Here is a 23,036-nt window from a genome sequence, read left to right on the forward strand (position 1 = left end):
ACCCAGGGTATAATCTTTCCAGGGCTTGCTTTGTGTCAGATAGTGTGGTGATGGAGCATTGGAGTGGGTTGTAAAATCAAGATTAATTTCATGTTTATGTAAATCAAATTTGTTAGTCTCTTAATTCTGGTAATTTCCTGTGAAACGCTGTAGTTAACAGTGAAAAGAAGTTCCTGCACACTCATTGATTTGATTTTTCTTTTCATTGAAAACTAATTGCATAGGTAGTTTATCCTTTCTTACAATGATCAAAGCAGCTTCAATAGCTGTGATAAAATTGACAAACCTAACATTGAAGCATGGAAGAATTGCTTGAGTGAGAAATGGAGCTGCATTTGTGGGAGTAGAAGGGAAATTCATTGAGATTAGAAAAAAATTAAGGAAAAAAGCCTCCTTTGTTTATTTAGCAATAAAATCTACAGTATGCTGCAGGCTCATGCCGAATATGTTTCTTCTCCTCATTACCACAAGAACCTATCTTGATTTTTTTTTTTTTCTTTTTAAAGGTTCTCTTCTTAGATGCCTGACGTCACGGTCTTGATTTTCTTTCAGACCCTAACTGTAAACTAGAAGACAAGGCAGAAGATGGAGAAGTGCTAGACTGTAAGAAAAGGCCAGATGAAGGGGAGGAGTTAGAAGAAGAAGCTGTACACAGCTGTGACAGCTGCCTCCAGGTGTTTGAGTCACTGAGTGATATCACAGAACACAAGATTAATCAATGTCAACTGACAGGTAAACAATACTTATCACTTTGTTGCTTCTTGCACTGTTCTATTTCTGATTCCCATCCTCTGCTTCTGATCTCCCTCCTCCTTTCTCCGTTATTATACTCCTGTACTGGAATGCTTGGGTGAGACCTTTATAAACAGACTCTGGGACAGGATTATACTGTAAATGGGGCACTATACATTTCCTTCATACTGAAGGATGTATGGATAATTACTGCGTTGTCACTGTATTTAAAGTGTTCGTTAGCTGTCTGTGCCTGACTGCTGCTTGTATTTTCTAGATTCATACTGTACAGCTTTCTGTACTTTGCTTATACATTTATTTTCCTAGGTCACTTGTGAACATAGAGGGTATTTGTAAATGCGGTTTAAGTGCAACCGCATAATGAATGAATTTGCACAATGGCATGTTGCAGGTCTGGGCTGGATGTTGTGTTAGTCTGATCTGTTAACTACAAATGACTGTACAGTAATCAGTAACTGAAAGTTGAGAGGAATGAAGCAGATTGTTAGAGGGAAAATAAAATCCCAGCTATAGTCAAGGAGCAGAACTGAGTGCTGATCAGATACTACTGAATTGAGCAGAGCTGGGTGAATGGACCTGTAGCCAACCCGGGTTCCTCTTTGAAATAATTGTAGTCAGCCCCCTCACCGAGGAAACCACATGAAATCTGCTGAAGTAGTTTTGCCCTTTAGATTTAGTAGGTCTTTTGATGGTACGCACTGTAGGTCCAAACAGACTCAGTATCAACAGAAAGGTGTTTTTATTTTTTATTAGATGGCACTTTAGTTTTAGCCTCTACAGTGTAAAATGTATTTATTGTGCAGTGCAGTTATGTTAAAAACCTTCCTTTATTATGACTTTGTAAACAAGGAAAGCCATCCTTCCCATTTAGGAATGCTTTTAGAAAGTCTGCATGTGCTCATGTTTGGAGAGCTCTCTGAGTTATCTTGGTTCCAGTAGATCCATAGGCTAAGTCCTGGCAGGACGACATAAAAGTCAAGTAGCAGCACTGCTCTTGAGGGCGAAGTATGAAAAGAAGGTGAGCAGAAGAGGAATAAGTGGGCAGGAGCAGAAGGAAAGTTGAGGAAGTAATGTGAATTTGTCAAATGGTTTTTATCCCAGCTTCAAATTATGGAAGATGAAAATCTGCCGCAGCAAGAAACGTTTACTTTTATTAATATATCGCTTTGCCTTTTCTTGCCTGTAAAATGTTTTTTGAACTTCAAATACAGTCAGTTCTTCCATTCCCTAATCACTCCTACAAACTTCTAGAATGTATTTGTCTATATTGCTCATGGTTTCTGGCAGTATGGATATTCTGTCGACTTTAAAAAACTTAATGTTTTTCTCTCCTTTTCTTCATACCTGTCTTCTTTCTTTTGCTCTTTCTATGTTGAAAAATTAGTGGCTTTAGCTTGTCTCTTCCTTCCCTCTCCCAGAAAGCACTCCCCTTGCCCCAGTCCTCTGGATCTCCCCTTTACTGCCTCAGATCCCATTTATTCATCCCTGTTTTTTCACCTTGATCTGATATGGCTGTTTCTCCTTTCTGGTTAGTTAGTTGCTGCTCCCTCCCCACTTCTGCCAAGTGGTTTCTCTACTTTAAAGCTGCAAGCAGAATGCACTGAACAGTGCTTGCACAGCTGGGTTGAGAAACTGAAGAAAAGCAGGTGGGGGGAGCAGTAAGTAGGAAGAGTCCTGGAGCACTGCTTCTGAACACAGCAGTTCTTGCTGAGAGTTGTGTTGCTAAATGAGAGTGAAAACAAGTATGCTGGATTAGTGAATTTGGGGTGCACGTGTAAAGGCCGGAATATATGTATGATGTCAAAGGATGGGGGAATGAAAATGAATCTTGAAGGAAATTGTTTAAGTTCCTAAAAATACCTTTGCTTCTCTTTCAAGGAAACTTGTGATAGTGAATGGGTAGGGATTGGACTGTTTGAAAGCTAATGAAGTGAACAAAAACCTAAACCGCACATCCTTCTGGACTACCAAGTTGACAAAAAGCCAACTGTCCTCTGTTTCTAAATATAAATGACCAAAATACACCCTTAAGTTGAGAGAGGGGCCTGAATGGAATGGCCAGAGTTGAGGATTTCTTTTCTCCAGTAAAAAAATACTAAACAGGTGGTTAGTGAGGTGAATTCAATGCAGGGTCCTAAGCTGCATGTATGGCCTAACACTAAGGATACAACATTTAAGAAAACCTCATAGATTTAGATTATTTTTAGTTAATCAGTGACAAACAATTGACAGACAAGCAGCTTACCTTTCTTTTCTGAAGCACAGTATATATTTGACAAAAATAAAGTTTGCTTTTAGCATTTTAGGCAAGCTCCCTGGACTCTTGCCTTTCTCTTGGACTTCCACCAGTGCCTTTGGGTGCCACGCTCAGATTCAGAGTTTTCAGAAAAAGTATTACCATGGAGGAGTGATTGCACTTCCCTTTCTCATCACAGTCTTCTGACACAACAGGGTGTTACATAATTGCTCTGGTTGTCTCCTTTTGGAGGAGTCCCAATGAAACTAGTAGAGACCCTAAGGTATTTGTCTGTCACTAAGTTGTTAATGAAAGGCAAGTGTTTTACCAAAATTGAATTTTTTCTACTATATTCTGTTGTTTGGGTCCACTGTGTTCTCTCTGGAGGAGGGCAGAGTGTATCATCTATCCTGATGTATGATCTTTCCAATCTGGGCCTCATCTCAGGTACTGAAGAGTTACCTAAGTTGTCCATTATGTAAAAATGCCAGGGCTGTCATCCTCTGAAACTCACATTTGAGTTCTGAAGCCCTCCAAACCCTGATTTTTCAGATGGCTGAGCCAGCTGCAGCTTGTCTGGATTTTACTGAGCTTTGGAGGTGCTCTGTGAGATGCACAGGGAGCTGCACTGCAAGAATTTATGAACTGCGCATGTTGACCCAGTTGTAGGGTCATTTTCCATACAGCTATACTGGGTAAAATCAACAATATTACATTGATGGAACAAACAGGATGGCAAACCAATGGCTTCAGACAACCCTTTAGTAAAACCCTAAATACGAAAGATGAGAGTTGAGTGTCCTGACTGCCCCTAATTCTGCCAACCTTGTAACATGCTTGAGAATGGGGCTTGCCACTGTGGGTTCTCAAGTTGATACTGGGGCTTCTAGTTTTTGCATTTGAAAACGTTAGATGTGTTCTTCTGAAGCTTTGACACTTCAGGGGAAGGAGTAAAATTGCTTTATTGAATCTTCATTCTGCACTCTCAGCCAAAGACAGGAATGGGGAGAAGGGAGCTGGTTTATTAAACAGTGGTCGCAATCTCTCAAAGTGTCAGTCACCCCCACCTATTCAGAGGATAGTGGAAGATGAGATTTACTTACAGCTCTGTGAGATTTAGCTCTCAGGATCTTGAATTGCTGTTCTCTTGCAGATTTTTTCAAAGGAGAAGAAAAAAGTTCTCCCCAACTGGTTCCTTCCTGTAATCTGTTGTTTGAATTGAACTCATGTTCTTTTTCTAGAGGAGGGCATAGCTGCTCTTTTATCCTAATGTGTGTGCTATTGATCTTTTCAATTTGGTTCTGATCCAATATCCATTGAAGTCAATGAAAAGATTCCCATTGACTTCAGTGGGGGATGGAACAGGCCCTTCATGAGCTATTTAGTAATATTTTTTGCTATGATCTGAAATTCTTATACTGAAGCTTTCTCTGAAAAGGTGATGATGTATTTATGTTAATGGCTGACAATTCCTGTGATGTTTGTGGAATACAGATAATGGATAAATGGGGGAAAAAGTAAAAAAAAAAGTCTTTTCAATACTTGTAACCATGGGCAGATAAGATGCTGAACTATATTAATTAAGTCATTACGAAAGATTGGCAATAAAAATATGGATTTAATAGTGTTTCTCTCTGATGTTAAGGCTTTTCTCACTCTATCCTTCCTGCAGCATTTCCATTTAATAACTCCTGACCCACGTGCACATTGTCATCCTCTAAGTTGTGTATATAAGTAAAGGATCCAATTAACATAGCTATGAACTTGATGTCCTTCTAGTATATGTCAGTTTGGATCTCACTGTAGGAACATGCATGCAGGATCAAATGTGGTGCACTACTGATAAACCTTCAACTGCACCTTCTCTCCTTCTGCCAACAGGAAAAGAAACTTAACCTTTTGCAATTCTGCCATGTATGCTGTTGGTGGGGCACAATTTGTCAGACACTTTCCCTAATCTCCTGCTTGACTTATAACCTCTTCTCCCTGCACAGTGCTTCGTGCTGTTTGTTTCACCTTTCAGTCCTCAGGGATTGTACTCTATGAAAGTCTCTGTATACGTGAGAACTGCCTCTCCGCTGGCTGACTCTGTGTTCAGAGGCATTCAGCTCAAGCTTGGTTCTCTTGAAGATCCTGTAGGTTGCTTTGGCATCAGAAGTCTCAGTCATAACCAGAGTAATACTAGAAAAAGGAGCATCCTATGGTGCTGCCTTGCTTGCAGTCAAACATGCAGTGAACATGCCAGTCTAGTTGGCTGAGTTGTTGAATAACTCAACAGCAATGGACGTGCTGGTACGCAAGACTGCCATCCTCCACCTGAATGTGAGTAGACCTAGTGCGTGTTACAGGACTTCCCTACCAGCCCCATTAGCATCACAGGCTGTAAAACATGTCTGAAAGCAGGCTACTGAATCATATGCAGGCCTAGCTTCAAGGTTAAGAGTGTTCTGAGGTAAAAAACATGAGGTATTTCTCCATTGGGGATATTTATTTTACCTTTAGGTGATTAGGTAGACTTAGTTCTATGCTTTGGGCTCTAGCTTAGTGCTAGAGCTTTGACACGTTGAGTAAGTATGTCAGGTAGAGCTGAGAGCCATTCATGTTATCCCCTAAGTTGTTTCTGATGTTGAAAAGGTTACTGGCTATAGCTGTGTGTCCCCTGCCAATGAGGAGATGCAGTCCTGCTCTCTAGCCCTGCTCTGAGGTTCCTCTTGCATGCCATCTGAAAATAATTCCAGCAGATATATTGGGGACCAGTTGTTCTTAGTGCTGCTCTCCATCAGCACTGGAGTATCACTAGGCTGGGAACTTCTAGCTCAGTCAGTATTTCTGTGTTTCCAATTATGACCAAAATTAATTTTCATGAATATCATCCTCCTGTGTGGTTGAGAAACACCTTCTTGCATGTCTAGAAATAAGAGGCTGTGCTACCTAACAGCTTCGCAGACAGCATGCACCACGAGTGATCATGGACTTAGCAAATGGGAGGTAATAGAGATTCCACTGTAATGGTTTCCTTCTCTTGCCTCTTTTCTCTTCTTCCTAGTGCCCAGGAATCTTTCATCTTTCTGAATGAGTTGGTAATGCCAGGACCATCTCCTTCACTAGAAGACTTGAAAAATTTCCAGGGGATTTTGTCCCAAAGGATGTATGCTGTGCACAGTGAGACTACAAGATAAATCTTGTGAGCACTTGGTGTTGTCATGCTTTGGTATCCTAGCTAGAATTGCTCTTCCTGCTAGCAAAAGAATCCTAGAGCTGGCCAAATATATTGCAAATCTTGCCATTGTTTTTTCAATTTCCACTATCAGTGTGGAGAAAAGATACATGGCAAGGGTCCTCGGTCATTTCTGCAGTACAGAGAAAATCCTGAGCTTGATAAAAGTGCTTCTGAGGACAAGGACCCTAAGAAGTTAAATCTATGATGCACCAAAAGCATATTCATCTGCCTCATTGCAGTTAGTGGCACAATGCCAAGCACTGTTTGCCAAGTACAGTTACTTCACTTGAGAGAGTCACCCTGTTTCTCTTGAGAATTCCTGCACCGAGGACTGCATGTGGATTTTACATTAAACAGTTATTGAATGAAAGACAAACAGTGCTTGGACTGGGGACTTCAGCTTAGGCCTCTCTTTTTCCTTAGAGGGGTTCCCAGTTGCTGTACTACAGAGACATGCTTCTACTTTTCCATTTGCTTTGGACCACAAACTTCTGACTTCTTCCTCACAAAATGGCATTCTGTTTGACTGAGACAGTGGAAAGCAGACCCTCTCCTCCAGTTTCCTGTCCCAGCCAACACACATGGTAGTTCAATGTGCTTCTTTGAGTTTGCAAGTTGTGGACTCACATCCTTTCAGAATTACGTGGTCGAAGACCCATATCTGCAACTCCAAATCCTTGATATTTGGGGAAAAGGGGGAATAGGGTGGTAACTACAGCCTCTGTCTCCAAAGATCATGATTTTGAATTCAGAGAGCAGTGTAAAGCCTGTCAGTGGACTTGGATGGAAGATTTATATGCATTACAGAATGGCCAAGGCCTGCTAAAATCATAGCAATTTGGAGAATCTGCCATACAGAACGTCGTATGCAAAACTGCATGCTCCTAGGGAGGATAGATGAAGGTGTTTGATAATTGAGTTCTTAGATTTTCATATCAAAATTCTGTATAAATACTTCTGTAGGTAGCTTGGTACTGCTCAGATGTGGCGGAAGCTTGTATACGCTGGAGCTGAAAGCTGTGAAAGTAGGATGCATAGCCTTCTTGCTGTTCTTTAAAACCCCTGTGCTTACCTTGAGAGACAGTAGTTCCATGATGAACAGCCAACATGGGCAAGGAGGCGTAAACTCCTCCCCCTTTTGCTTGGAAACCATTAATCTCTGCTCTTGAGATTGTTAATCAGTCATAAAACCAGTAGATCTTCATCTCCTGGGTGTTTTAAAAGCAGCCTGTTGCACTTCCTGAGTTGTCTGTCAGTGACCTCTTGTAAATGAAAGCAGCTGATGTCTCTATCATGGAACTGTTATTCTTGACTCTGGGAACCCCCGTAATAAACCTGTTCATGAGCATTAATTGTAAATGCCAGAGCTCTTGCTCTGTTTGGAGGTGGGAGAGGAAGCAAGTGGTGGTGTCTTGCAAGGGGCTTTGAGTGCTTCCTGTGTATCTTTCATTGAGATTTTTTTCTTCAATTTTGCTTCCTATTTTCCTCTTATTCTAGCCTGATTTTTCCATCACTAAAAAGGGCAGGTGATTCTTTTAGCACATACTGGCAAGGATAGCTTTGGTTGGCTTATCTACTGTATATGTCCACCAAGGACTTTACACCGTGTGAACCTGAACTCCCAACACAATGGCAAGATACCAGATCAGACCTGGTGTCCCTGCACCAGTGAGGAAACCGTTGCCTCGCTGAGTACCATGGACAGAGACACCTCCTTGCTGGCCCAGGAAGTCCTGGTCTGCGGCAGAAACCACTCAACTGGAGACTGTAGTTCTCTCATTGGCAAAGGGGTTTGGGGTAGACAGCCCCAGTGCAGGGGTTACCAGGTCTAGTTGTTGGTACAACTGTCTCTCAACTGTCTTTTACATTTAAATAATCTAGCATCATGTATGGGGTTCTTAGGGCTCATCTCACAGCAATCCATGCTTTACTGGGCAAATGGAGTATGGCAGCAGAGTTATGCCAAAGTGCTGTTACACATACAAGGTATCCATTCCTGTCCGGAACATGAATTCAATCATCCTGGGACTTGGACGTCACACATTTGAACCATGCTTTTGATCACTTCTGCTCAAAGCTTCTCAAGTAAATACTCTTTCACTGAAGATAAAGAGTGAATATTGAGGGCAACAGTACACTGTTTTGCAGGTTAAAAGACCCCATGTGCCTGTCACCCAGAGTCTGTTTTTCAGCATGTACTCAAAGGATTATGTAAACAATATACCTTGCTTCAGTGTCTTCTTCCCAAGTCATGCTCAGCAGTAGGACTTATGGTCATAGTCCTAAGCTATACCAGTGGACATGTCTATGTGGTGCTTTTTTGACATAGGACTGTGAAAGCATCAATTAGGCATACCTGACATGCCATTGTGGGTGAGTGCAATAGCATTAGGCTCTGGGAGGGGCCACGATAACATTATAAATAGTTCCTCTTCTGGCTTTGGTATTTTGTGGTTACCAGGCTAGCTCTACGTCATCGTCCCTGTCTCCAAGCACTGACTTGCCCAGCTCCCTAGCTTTTTCAGACTTAGTTCAAGTGCCTCCCTGGCACTCTGTTGAAAATCTGCCCTAGCTAGATCCAGAACTTTGCTTTACTACATTGACAGTCTGTTGCTCCATTTATTTATAGCCACTGCTGGGTGTTCTAAAGGTCAAGCTGTTTCCTCACAGAGCATTTCCAAATGGGCAGTACAGGGTATCTCTCTGTGTTACCATTTGGCTACTGTGTCTTTCCATTGAATATTAACTTTGCTCTCCCAGTGCTTGAGTGACATCTCCCGCCTGTTTCAGAAGAGGGTCCAATTTCTGAGATCTGCCAGGTGATGACATGAGGTAATCCACTGACCTTTATCAGGCATTGTGTGGAGGACGTAACTGCCAGAGTTCATTCCAGATTTGGGAGGGCAGTACTATAATCACTATTTGATCTATGCAGCTGAAATTCCTAATTCTTATTGTCCAAGGAAGACGGTTGCCTGCAGGGGAGAGAAAGGAGGGGGCAGGGGAATCATCAACACTGGCACATGTGTGAAGAAGAAAAAATAGTCATTACTTACCCTATGATAACTATGCTGCTTCCAATTACTGTTGTAATCAATATGGATCCTGTGGCCAAGCTTGTCTTGCTTTTCACAGTCCTCAGTAATACAGACTTTGAATTGTAAAGCTGCTGCTGATACAGGGTCATAGCTACCCTGACCTTTACCCAGTACAATGGGAATTCATGTGTATAATTCTAATAGACGCACTATTAAAAATGAAATAATGATTGTCTTGCATGTATGCACATATATACACCTACAGTCCATATTGACTACAGGGTTTCAGAGAATCAGTTACTGTAGAGTAAATACCTGTTGTTTATTCTATGCTTCTATTTTACTGGAATATTTATAATATATTGTCAGTGTATTACAAAATGGGTCTTGTTGCCATGACAAATTAGTCTTGTGTGTAAGTCGTGTATTTCCTGCACCTTCTACAATAATTTTCTTGAAATACTTGCTGTTTTTATTATTGGTGCTTGCTTTAATTACCATTTAGAAATGAACGGAATGGGAGGTACAACAGATTATCATTACTTATATGTTCAGCAGTTAAATTCATAGCTTGAAAGCCAAATGTAACAAAATGCCCCACAGCTCTTTAACACTTTGCTTAATACAGTTGTAGAAGAACCTTAATTCATGTTTATACAATCAGCTGTAGAATGTTAAGGTTTCCAGGTGATGTGGTAGTTCACTAACACACCACCTATATGGGCTCAGTTTATCCTCTCAAGCATCATCTGGAGGGTGTAAAAACCCCACTTTTTATGAAAAAAGAGAATTGTTGGAGGGGAAGGGTCCTTAAAGACATTCCAGTCCCTGCCTGGTCTTGGCATAATAACCTGTCTGAGATGGTTGTAAAATCACTTCTGCTTCCACACTGTGACTCTGTTAGTTAAAGAGAATAGGGTTAAGACAAAGAGAAAGCACATCTTAATTCACCCAGGGTGTTCTGAGCTTTTTGAGAAAGATGCCTATTGTATTGAATACTCTGTTGTGGAAATCCACTGTGATGTTCAGATAGAAATTTAGCCCTGGCACAGGGTGCTGCACCTATGGAAAATGCTGGAACCTGCAGTCCCTTTTACTAAAGCTCCTGTTTTTTGCAAGACACCAGACACGCCATTAATTCCAACTGTTCTTCCAAAATGACTGATAGTTGAGGCAAACTCTTTCTTAATGTGAACCCTTAATATTCCTAATTTTATATCCCTGTACTTGTACTAAGAGGTCATAGTCCTTAGCTGGGGATATCATTTGGGAATGCTGTAGTGTAACTGAGATCTATGACCTCTTAATAAGCATCAGGAGAAAGAGATGGGGATCATTCTACAACATGCCCTCGGGGTACTTTCCCTTCAAGAAGGCAAGCTGGAACTGTTCAACTTTTTTCTTTCTTTCAGTTTTTTACCTTCAGGGGGAAATTGATCGATTTGGAGATGATTATTCCATAATCTCTGAATTTTTCTCTTCTACACTGCAGTGGGAACTCCTTGAAGTTTAAAGGGGTTGTGTCTCCTGTGTGCACTGTGGAATGAACCCAAGGAATTTATGGGGACAGCAGTTCTCTTAGCACAGTTAGTGGAATAGTAGGCAAGTTTGGAACTAAAGTACCAGGAGGGTCTGTGGACAGAAAAGGGTAAATTTGTTATTAAATTTGGCTGACTAAGCATGATCACTTCTCTCAATGGATGCTTCATTTGGGATTTATTTTTGAGGGGAGGAAAGTGGGCTTTTCCCAGAAATGTGGATGTATTAAAGACGTGGTAGAACTGAGAGTTATCATGGTGAATTGAAGCAAACTAGAAAAGGTGAACTGGCAGTCGACTTTTAAAAAACTCAAACTTCACAAAGAGTATTTGACACGGATTTAATAATGACATGAAATGCTGGAACTTTATCTGTGAAATTTTGGTTTAAATTTACTCTTAATAATGTTATCCAAATCATGGTAAGTTTATACATGTACAAGTAAAGTGATTTAGTATTTTTGTCTGTAATATTTCTGAAGCATGTAAAATGCAGTAAATTATTTTGCCTGTATGTAAACAAGGAAAGCATGCTTTCAGGACAGGGAATGAACTGGAGCGCTTCAAAATGTCTTTTGAAATAGAACTGTACGTAAGATAGTGCCATGGGTTGGCACTTGGTCGGTATGTATAGTATATGGGAATTCATTTTAAATTTCGTAAAAATACCTGTCACTGGTTTATTACCTCCCTCACCATGACCAGAAGCGGTGTCTCTCGTTTGTTTTACTGCTGGATCCCAGCAGGAAGTGCAGTCTAATGACTGAAGGAAGGTTGGGTGACTCATGCGGGGGAGGCTGGAGAAGGGTCAAGTTTTTCAAGTACTTTGCAAACCTTCTACCAGCTGTAAAAGCAAAGCATAGGGAAATGAAACGGCAGTTGCTAATTTACCTTTCTCTGACAAATGCAGGCTTCAGCATGAGTGCATAACGCATCAGTTTTACTGTTAACATATTAATTAACATCAATAATTTTTCATATGTATGTGTGTATTTCTTATTGCTATTATCTCATTTCAGTACGTGGCTAGAAGTGATGCTTGGATTTTTGCAAAACACTGAGCATGTTTGATCTTTCCTGTAAATTCAGTTTCTAAGCAACACGTCCTTTGTCCTGAACTATTTTAATATATCAATAACCGTAGATTTCTGTATGATTCTAATTAGTCTTCTAAACTGCATTTGAAATACTTAAAACAGTTTTAATATTTGCTTTTTCTGTCATGTTATGATTAGAATATTTTGCATTACAGGGCAATCTTTCCTTCACTAGGCATATGTGTAGCCTGACTTGAGAATGTTTTTCAGTTTTTGTCCATCAGTTGGCTGTAATGTTTGCTTCACTGAAACCAATGGAAATGTCATTATTATGTTTGTTGAAGGCAGGATTTCTACTAGTGAGTTCAAATTCTCATTTGATTGTGTTATTGCTCTCAGGATTCTTCTCCATGGCACTCAGATCTCTGCATTTCCAGCACTCTCTATCATTTCAAAATAGTCAGTGCTTAACAAACTTATTTCCAAATAGCACTTCCCAAACAACTGACAGGCTGTGGTATTAACCCTATAGTTGCAAGCAGTTTCCCATGGCAGGTTAGTTTGAAAGTAGAAAAGCTTCCCCTGTCTGCCATGATACCAGGTGCTCTCAAAAGCAAAGGCTGAGAAAATGTAAGAATGCAGTTTATCTCATTAAAATTAGATTCTGCCTCTTTTGTGACCCTCTCCACCTGTCACTGTCTTTGATTTTCTCTTGTTATTTGGTATGCTTATTCTTGCTACTGAGGCTCTACTTTTCTGTCCTTGTTATCTTTATACTTTCCATTCTCTTACTGAGTGTTTCTGGAGGTGTGCTTTTATTTCTGTTGCCTTTTCCACTATCAGCAGGTCAGGTATCCCTGCAGTTCTCCCTTTGTCTGAGAAGGGTGGAGATGATTTTCTCTAGTGCTGGAGTATCCCACTGTTTCTTTCCTTCTTGTCTGTTCTCCCTCCTTTTTCACTCTCCACTTTTCTACTGTTTGTCTTTGTTCCCTTTTTGCCTCTAGGATCTCTAGAATAGTGCTACTATTCCTATTGGGTACTTCAGCAAGAATAGCAGACTGAAACTCACTCAATATACTTAGTTTCATTCTACAGCCTCTGCTGGACTTGATCATGCTTTTTATAGGAACCAAAAACATAGATGCAATTTCAGGTCTACAGCCCATCTTGTTATTTGCACAGTCATCCATTGCAACAGTCTCATTCTTGATTTGATCACTTTTTGATCATTTTTATAAATGCTCCAGCTTTTGTGTAATGTTTCTTTAGGAATATACCATAGTGGATACCACTGAAAGTACCACAAGAAGTTCCCAAGTGGTAGGAACATTTGCCCCTCACAGCATGGGGCAAAAGAGTATTTGGTATTCCACAGAGCATATGTGTTTTGTCATCTCAAGGCAGGCATAGCTGGCCCTGATTTATTGTTGAGGGTGAGTTTGTGTATACTGAGTTGGCTTCATGAGACGCTTATAGCCTTTTCTATTGCATTTCAGTTATTGGACAGTGCCTGAAGTGCTTAAAAACTACTTGTGCAGTTCTCCTCTATGGGCATGGAAAGAGGCCCAATACAAATTAAAGGCTAAATTCTACCTATTGCAAAATTCATAGGCTTGGATACGAAATTAAAGAGAATCTGTGTATGCTGTGAGTCCCACAGATTTTTTCATACAATGTTTTTGAAACCGCACCTCAGTTAGTGGATCTGATGCTGTGAGGGTGGTGAAAGGGGCTAGCAGATCTAACTGATGAATAAATACATGTTCAGTGTGTCAGTATTGTTCTTTGCATGTGGGGCAAACCTTATATTTGATATGCCTGTAAGAATTGCACAATGCCTTTCATTCTCTATGCTCCAAATCTTTTTTACAACTATTTATCTACAATACTATGAAATGTAGCCAGCTTTGCAGAAGACAGCAGCTAAGACCCATGAGACATAGTAGGGGGAGACAGGAAGCTCTGGCCAAGAATAATGTGGCAAACCTCCTGCTCTTGTGAAAAATGCCACAGGATCTCTGCTGTCCACAAAAAGCAGATTGCACTGCAACTTTCAAGATGCGAATGGGTGGATTATTCCACACGTGCATTGCCAAAAAACGGCTGATGCTTTGTTTTTCAGGTGAGTAGTACTCATGGGAGTTCCACGTTTCGAAATGGTATGACTCTTCTTTGTCACTCCTTCATTTCAGAGGTAACTGACAGCACAAGCTCTTTTACCATACACAGAGGGAGGCTGGCCCTGATAACCTAGCCATAGCTGTAGAAACTGTTCGGCATGCAAGGGCTGTCAGTCCCACACGATTCTGAATCACGGGGTCGAGGAAGCAGCTCAGGGTAGTGTTTAACCCTAAAGTCGTATCCTGGCCCTCCCTTTTCTCCTTACCTCTCTTCTCTGGGAGCTCTAGCACAATATTTTGACTTGTGAGCCCAGAGGGTTGACTGTGTGGCAGACGCTTAAGGTAATTATGGGCTTACTTATACATTTTACTGTCAAATTACGTAATTTTCGATAGAGGGCATAATATATGCTTTCTAATACACACTCGTTGAGGCTTGAGGTTCTGCCTCTTATTAGATAGCTTAAAAATCAAACCACGTGTTGTAACAGAACCCAGTACAATTGCCATAAAATGCATGCAGCATTCCTCCCTTTCTTTCCATAACATTCTAGGAGGTATAAATACAAGATGTTCTGTGGAAGAAAAGTTTGGATTTGAAATCTTTTACTGTAATACGTGGAATGTGTTTACTAAACTGTGGAAGCTATTAGGGGTACAGGAAATGCTGTGTATTTAGGTAGTCCGTATGCTCTTAGTGACTTGAGACATGGAATAATTGTTCTTCCATCAGCCAAGTGTAGTAAATGTGGTTTGCAATCCAAATGTTATTTGCATAGTTGATAGGCTTGCCAGCTATTCTCTTAGCAATGAAGTATATAGTTTTATCAGAGCTACATGCCTACTACTGAGGAGGGGGAATGGGAAGAGCAGAGAATGACATCTTTTACAAACAAATGAAAAAGGAAATTAATTATTTTGTTACTGACTAAACGTAAGTCTTGATTACACATTGCAGTTGCATTTGGTGACACTGGAACTGAAGAAATTTTACTTTGAGTGTAAAAATGGTTCTTAACATTTCCTGTACTCCTATGGAAGTGTCTTTTTTTGGATGGAAGAGAGACACATTTTTCAGCAAGCATCTTTTTCTATAAAAAGATGTTGCAACTTTTGACTGGCTCTAAGTTGTTCATTCTGGTGTCCTCTTTCTCCTTCTTTCTCATACATTGCTTAAAATGCTGGATAAAAGATTCTTCTTTCTTGCTGCCTCTCAATAAGCAGTTAAATAAGATTGAAAGAAGAATCATCGTGAGCTAATTAGATTGCATATTAGCTTTAGGGACATGGCTCCGATATAGAACTCTTTAGCTGCCTTTTGTGTAATAGTGTTTGCCCGTAAAGGTGTTGTATGTTAACATTCCAATATAATTATGTTGTATGTTTCAATTAAAAATATGCTTTGCAATTAGCATTTTTGCTAGCATTTCATCTATGAGAAACATGGACAGTCGTCTTTTTTTTTTCCTCAAGAAACTGTACATCATCTCCTGGATCCAAAAAGTATCTATTTTTGTACATGTATAGCTAGCCTATACTGGTGAAACGCTTCTAAAATAACATGTGTAATGTTGTATTATTGTGTAAGTAAAGACTGTAGCATTCCCCTTTTCCAGACCTTATGAGCATAATCAGGCGTACCATATTTTAAGAAACACTAAGCCTGTCTGAGCAAAATGCCTGCAGGATCTCATACTTCTCCCCCTATTTCTATTTTTTTTTTTTTTAAACATAGACCTGGCTCAGATTTATGTAGTTCATTTGAAGTTCATGCAGTGAGTGGATTAATCATTCAAAGACGGATAGCTAAATAAAGTTACTTTACCTTAAAATTTGCAACTCCAAAACTGATCTCATGAGTCCTTACATGTTCTTTGGCATGATTCTTCTGTACCCAGTCGGCACTCTTTTCTATGAGCTAGAGAAGGAAGGAGGAAAGAAAAAAATTCCTATTTCCAATCTAAAGCATGCTCGGTGACTTGTTTCCTCCCTGATATTTAAAATTAAACCCACTCACTAAGCCTACTTTCTTAGCATTACCAGAAGTACCACTGTTTTCTCTAAGCTGAGGAAGCATAAAGAAATTATTCCCAGACTGAAAGCCAGTAAACTTCAGACTAGAATTTACCTTTACAGATAAAGGTAAGTAATTTCACAGAATATTAACCTTCTACACATTGCCTCATTATTCAAGGCCATGTCTTTCTAACTTCTTGTCTTCCCTCCCCCCCTTCTCATTTATTTTTAAAATTTCTTACCTTTTTTCCTTTCTGTATTACATTTGCTGAGAATACAGAAGACTCTTGTGCTGGTAGAAAGGGAAATGATGTAGCTCTGTGATCTACTGTTTTTTTTAAAATAACTCACAAGTAGTAAAAATCCGAACACCAATGACTAATGTTTCTCACTTTCAAGACTTTTTTGTTATGATTATTTGCCTGTCCTTTCAGAAGATTCGTAAATGAAAGAATAGACGTGGTTATTCAATACAGATTTGAGGAAGAAACTGGGGAAATGAGTCTACTTGATTGCTGACAAGAAAATTAATGCAAGCCATTGCTCCCTCATGAAGAAAATAGGTTTAAAGTCCACTCATTTCTTCCATTGTTAAGCCATGAGTAGATTTTAAGCTATTTAAAATTACTGATCCTGAAAAGCCAACCTACATGAAAGAGGTTCAGAGAGTGCATAGTTGAATGTGGAGGGGACCAGGTGAGAATAGATGAGTTAGACAAATTACTGTCACTTTTCATAAGTAATTACTTACAGTCAGAATCCCCTGCTCTGTGTAGATAATTAGTAACTTCAATGTTTTCATCCCGAGAAAGGCATACAGCTTTTTTTTTTTTTAAATAATTTTGAACTTCCATTTTGCAATGACTGGGGAAGAAATACTGAGTGTGTGTCTCTTAAATCCTGTCTGTCTGGGGTTTAACTCCCAATGTGACAGTACCTTTTTGCCTTAGGCCTTTGATGTATTTATCCTCACAGTGTCTCAGAAAGGTTAGGAAGATCAAAGGGTACTTAAACATTAAACCAAAAAATGAACTTAATCACTTAGGGTGAGATATACGTGCTTGCATCTGAAGTTGTGATCCTGAAATGCTCTGTTCACCTGTCCTTCCCCTAGAAGACACCTTTCTGGCACACTTAATGGTCTCTTGTCTCGGCCTGAGCCCAGAAGTACCACAGTTTTTTCTAAGCTGAAGAAGCATAAATTATTCCCAGACTGAAAAGCAGTAAACTTCAGACTAGAATTTAACTTTACAGGCAAAGGTAAGTAATTCCACTGAATATTAGCGTTCTCCACATTGCTTTCTTCTTTTGACCATCCCACAATCTAATGCTTTCCACTACTTCTTCCAGGCCATCAGTAAAGGAAACTTTTGCATATGAAGTGAAATGGTATACCAGGGAATTGTTATTCAGGAATGCTCCACTTCCAAATTTGGGGCATTAAGATGCACAGGTTATTTTAAAAGAAAAAATAACACAAAAGACATAATGATAACTCTACCTTGCCTGTTCAGATTGTTCTTAAATAGCATCATGAGGCTAAAGTGCAGGAAAATGCTGCTGGAGATCCTCTGTTAGAGCTGTGAGGAATGGAGGATGTGAAGAGGAGGTTCTTTGTTCAGTGGTGTTGCATTTCTCACTATTCTTTGCTGTTTTCCCCTTGGCTTAGGTGGGAAATAGGAATATATGGCATTCCAGGATGAAATTACTGGTACAAAGCAGACCTACTAATTTAATTAGAATTGTAAGCCAGCCTTTTCCGTATCCTAGTTATGCCAGTTAATACTGTTACGGAGAAGCAAGTTATGGTGTATGCATATACTACCAATCACTCCCACAACGGATTTCCATATAGCTGTAATAGTACCGAACTGGTTTCCATATTGTCCTTTTCCCATAACAGGTTATACCATTGTATTTGGGATACAAAGTGAATTCTTGTGACTCTGAATTTAGACTTTGTGGAACCTGACTGGGAAGTAAGATCTGGAGGTATAAAACTTGCACTAACAGTGCTTTGCTACAAGGCTGTATATTGATTTAAACTACTGCGTCCTATCCATCAAAGCTTCTATTTCAGAAAACATTTTCTGGGAATCTTTCTTTATGAAAAGTGTAGCAAGCCCTTAAACAAATTGCTACTATTTATAGAATTGCATTCAGACGTATACATTTTATTTGAGATCTCAAATACCTATCTCTGCAACTCCAAAGTAAAGGATGAGGCTTTAAAGATTAGAGGGCAACATCTGTTAAGTCTGGCTGCTTTGCATGTCTATATACCATATAAATTTGTTCAAATGATTTGAAAATAGGTATGCATAAAAGTATACCCAACATTTAGTTTACTGACCATAATGTGCTACTCATTGAAACGAGATTATGACTTGCAAATGGATCTTCAGTCTAAGTAATTTTGCAGACGTGTAAAATGTCTTCTGTGGAAGAAATGAAAGGATGGCAAATCGTGTAAGTAAGGTGAAGTGGAGAACATGATTGCTAAAATCTTTAATTGCTGAATAAATGTCTTAATAGCCGAAAGGATACAGAGGTGCCTGAGACCCATGTCACTTTGCACTGAAAGCTAACAAAAGTGTCCTCTGTTCCTCCACCCTCATCACTGCTCCAGTTTAATTTATGAAACTTAAAAGATTTAAGTATTGGCATGAATAAATGTGACCAGACAAAACAGTAAATAGGACTGTATCTCTGTGCTTTTAAGTGATGCCGAAAGCAGAACTAGCATCCAAAATGAGGGAATAGAACTCTGGATTTCAGTGTAGTCACTTCAACATACTCACACAAAGACTAACCTTTTCTCTAAAAGTAGTAGTTAGGTATTACTGTGGCAGCCTTCTTCGGCCTTTTATTTGCTGTTACTTATTGGTGTTTGCTAGAGCAAGTGAAGAAGTAAATACCTGAGGAAAGGACCTTGTGCTCAGTGTAATACTCAGATTAATTTGGGAACCTAAGCTGAATCTGTTCAGAAACTCTTAGTTCATAATATGCATGTCTACTGAAGTACAGGAAGGCTGAGCACAAGCAGATAATGGATATTCAGGCCCCTGTATTGCTGAAGTTACCCAGGATTTTGCGTTGTGGTCTGGGTATCAAAAGGGAAGAGGGTGATTAAGAAGAAAAGCTTATTGCATAGAATGGCATAGAATGGATCTCAATGCAAAGACCCTTGCAGTAGTGAGCAGTAACTCTGTTATGTCTGTATTGTATGGTATAATGCCATGCAGAGATAGTTTAGCTCTCTGAGTAAGAGAGTTGTATTAACTTTTGGGTAAACAACTTCTCTTTCTCAGGATGCTGCCTCAGTTCCAGGGCTGGCAAGATCCCCAGTAACTTGGGTATTTTATGTTTGCTTTAATGCACAGTGTGGATGTGCCAAGTCTGTGTATTTGATTTGCAAAGGACAGAAATGTACTGGTTTCCACTTACCTTGGTTGTTGATGTTGTATGTTGTCTGCATAGTGTGAGAGTCCTTTCATAGAGTCAACTCTCTGAAATATGAATTTCTGTAGAAAACAGTAGTTTCACACCTGTGTCCTCTGAACTTGGCAGGTGACTGAATCCAGGAGACAGAGGCTTTCAATCGCTGAAGGCAGAGGTGTAGTTAACTTCAAATGCATTGCTCAGCCTGTTGAATTTGTCTATTCACTGTTGGCCTGCTGTAAGTCACGGGAGTGTACAGGTACCTTTGTGAACAGGGGAACAGAGTTCAGTCTGTTAGCAGTACTTCTATGTGTCACACCCTCATTACAATGTGTTTCATTTTATATTCCATTTTTCCTTGTTAATTTGATCCTGTCAGTAGTTAAAACCAGGTAATTTGATCCAGAAGTTATGTGAATCATCTATGGAGAATTGAAGCGTACGGAAATTTAACATGAGAGACCTGTCTTGCACCTGTTTTTCTGCACCAGTATACAGTGACCCTAGAGAAGTTAAACAAGGAATTGTCTTTTGAAAGAGAAGGCAGAAATTCTGCATGATATTAAGGAGAAAAGAGCCTCGGGGAGGATCTTTCAATCACTGTGAGCTGACAAAATGCTCCAGAGCAGCACAGTCCACTTTTAGTGTCACGTTGAAGAATGGAGACACAGTTCAAGGGTGTGCTATTAGTATCGCCAACCCAAACTTCAAGTGTACATGTGATGGAAAGGACCCTGCTGTAGACAGCTAGCTCAGCTGCTGAGTGGTAGTAACTTGAGAATACTAACAGGTTTTTTCTTGAGATCTTATTAAAGATAAGGCTCAAAAAATTCTCAAGGAGATTCGAATTATTGATTTATTTATCATTATTTTTAAGCTGGAGCACACCAACTGTTTTTTAAATATAGAAAATGAAAACAAAAGAGAATAACCTGGTGAGGTATAGGCACTGCTGCCATCTTTATTATTATCCTGTGCCTCACTCAGGTGTTGTTCACAGTTACCTGGACTACTATCAGACTTACGCCTCGAGGACATCTACAGTGCTCATGAGACAGGGCTTTATAGAGCAGACTCACACAGCACTCTGCTTCAGAAATGAAGTGATTGCTGGCCAGGAGAAATCAAAAGGGAGCATTACATTACTTCCCACTGCAAATGTGATCTGGACCAACAAGCTGTAACCTGCACTGACAAGAAAATTAGCCTTGCCACTGTATTTTAAGGGGGAAAAGCATTTTGGGGTAAGATGTAAGGCAGTGTCCCTTTGGCAGCGTGGGGGATTGCCATGTTATCAGAGACAGGGTGAAGCTCTGGAGTGGGAAACCATAGAATGGTTCTAGTTAACTTTTTGAGGCATCCATGTGTCATTCATCAAACTTGCCTTTTGTCTGTCTGAAAACAGAATAAACAAAGGAGATGGTCTCCTACATAGTTCTTCGCAGCGAAGTAGATAATCTTGGTTCACTGAGCAGAATATAAAAACAAGTCATTCTCGATGGCATATGCCATAATGAATGCTTGATTTTGAACGTCTGAGGAGTACATGCCCCCCGTCAAAGCCACATGACATGGCTGTGACACCCGCAGCTTCCATGACCGAAGAGGCTGAGAAAAATGTTTTAAGGGAGGAAGTATTGATGGCACGTCAAGGTAGGCATTTATAGGCTGTCATGACAAAAAGCCCTGTGTGAGAACAAATAAATACATGAGCTTGTTTTTTCAGTTTATAAAACTGTGTTTGCCAGGGATTGTAAAAATGGGAGCAGTAATTAGGATCAGTATGCAAATGCTATTTGAACTCTCCACAATTATTCCCTACCTCAAATATAGCTTTCTTCCCCATTTGCTTTCCTCCTGTAGCACATTTCAGCCAAAACACAACCCACACTAAATTGGCCCTGCAGCATCAAAGCTGACAAATCTAAACTGTGATAAAATAAGGGAAACGGAATTCATGCAATTGGAGATTTTACAGAGGGCACCTGCCAACTTTTCAGGAGCTAACCAGAGGAGTGTCCTTTGAGTAAAGCACCTCAGGACATCTGTCCTCTGTCATGTATAGGCCCCAGGTTAAGTAAGACTAGTAGATAAGAGCAGCAGCGTAAGCTATGGCTGAAAGGAATCTGAGGGTCACAGTGGATGACAAAACAGAGAGCAATGATGTTTCTGTATAAAACTGTATACAGTAATGGCATTTCTGCATTTTTCATCAGCTGAAGTTTTGAAGTGCTCTAAAAATGAAATTCTGTAGGAGAATATAAAGGTCATCTATACTTCAGTCCATACATCGAACCATGAGAGCCTCTGACATCACACAAGAAGGTTATTTGGCCATTGGCTTTTTCTGGATAGCCCAGAACATGGAAACTCAGCAGGACCACAGCACAACACCACAGAATTCAGGCATGTTTGCCCCTCTGGAAAGAGTCTGCGTGGTCTTTCTGGGAACTAACCGTGACTCACTGCCAGTACACTGGACTGGCCGTTGGATGGCTCGTCTTCACTGAAATCTTGGTCCTGGCAAAACACGCATCAGTTATTCAGTGTCATTGACAGAAATCAGAAGAATGTGATTCTGCCAGCCATTTCTTCATGTACACAGTCACCAGGAAGGGTGATGTCAGGAAACTGTGTGGCACTCCACAAGAAAGTGCTGTTGGGTGAGCAAGCAGTAGTCATCTTAGGAGGAAAACAATACATGGAATCACTGCATGACTCCATACATTATTTCCTCTGTGCCCATGGGACCACAGATGAGTCAGCAACAGTTCATGGTTTGTAGTAACAAAAGTAGCTGACAATTGTAACAGAATCAGTATGGATGCTTGGTTCTCATCCAGGGCCAGCAGGAGGTTCTCAACCAACAAAGCCAATGCAGTCTAGTCTATCAGGACATCTGTTGCTTATGAGGGGAGTGATGTAAACAAAGAACAGCCCTTTCTTCTTTTTTTATCTGCTCATTAACAATGTGATGCCTTGTGAACCGTAAACATACAGTGTGTGTGAGTTACTGGCTTTGGTGCTGATTATACTATTGTCAGATAGGAAGTCTCCTCTTTTAGGATATTTGCAGCATCGTTGTAGGAATAAAGGTCAGGAGTGCACCTGCATCATTGAGGTGACCAACTATCTTAGGGTACGATACCACTGACGTCTAGTTTTCACGCTCCATCAACAGCATAATTTGGGAATATCTCCCTCACACTGAAAGCTGTAAAGCCTGTACTGAAAGACAAAAAGCCACAACCATACTATGCCAGAGGGAAACCACAGAAGAGACCGAGGCTGTCACCAAAATGTCCTTGCAGGAGCAGGATATTTTTAAAATAAAAATGGCAAAAGATCATGGGAAGCAGATGATGCTATACTGCAGAGGAAAGGTCTCTCCCACCCAGTGGAAAAATTCTGTTCCTGAACTCCTTATTGTGTGATTGATATAACCTTCGGGGTATGGGGGAACAGTACCACCAGGCACCCAGGGCGAAAGGAGAGCTTCCCTCCCACATTCATGCAAATTGTGGCCTATCTCTGTTACTCTGTAAGAAGATGAGGGAAAAACCTCCTAAGACAAGTTGTGCATCAAACCCTGCTTGGTTCTGCCAGGTGACCAGTTAACTCCCTGGATCGTGGAAAA

General features: G+C 40.3%; 1 protein-coding gene across 6 annotated transcripts in view; it reads left to right on the top strand.

Moving 5' to 3' along the window:
• ZNF521 (zinc finger protein 521) overlaps positions 1–23,036 on the top strand; it is a 232,461-nt gene that overhangs the window by 23,566 nt on the left and 185,859 nt on the right. For all 6 annotated transcript variants that reach the window (XM_050891176.1, XM_050891177.1, XM_050891178.1 and 3 more), the window contains one exon: positions 553–732. In XM_050891176.1, coding sequence (XP_050747133.1) covers positions 553–732 — 180 coding nt within the window. The remainder of the gene's footprint in view (positions 1–552; positions 733–23,036) is intronic.

The sequence above is a fragment of the Gymnogyps californianus genome, chromosome 2 (genome assembly GCF_018139145.2).
Source record: "Gymnogyps californianus isolate 813 chromosome 2, ASM1813914v2, whole genome shotgun sequence".
NCBI classification, from domain to species: Eukaryota; Metazoa; Chordata; class Aves; order Accipitriformes; family Cathartidae; genus Gymnogyps; species Gymnogyps californianus.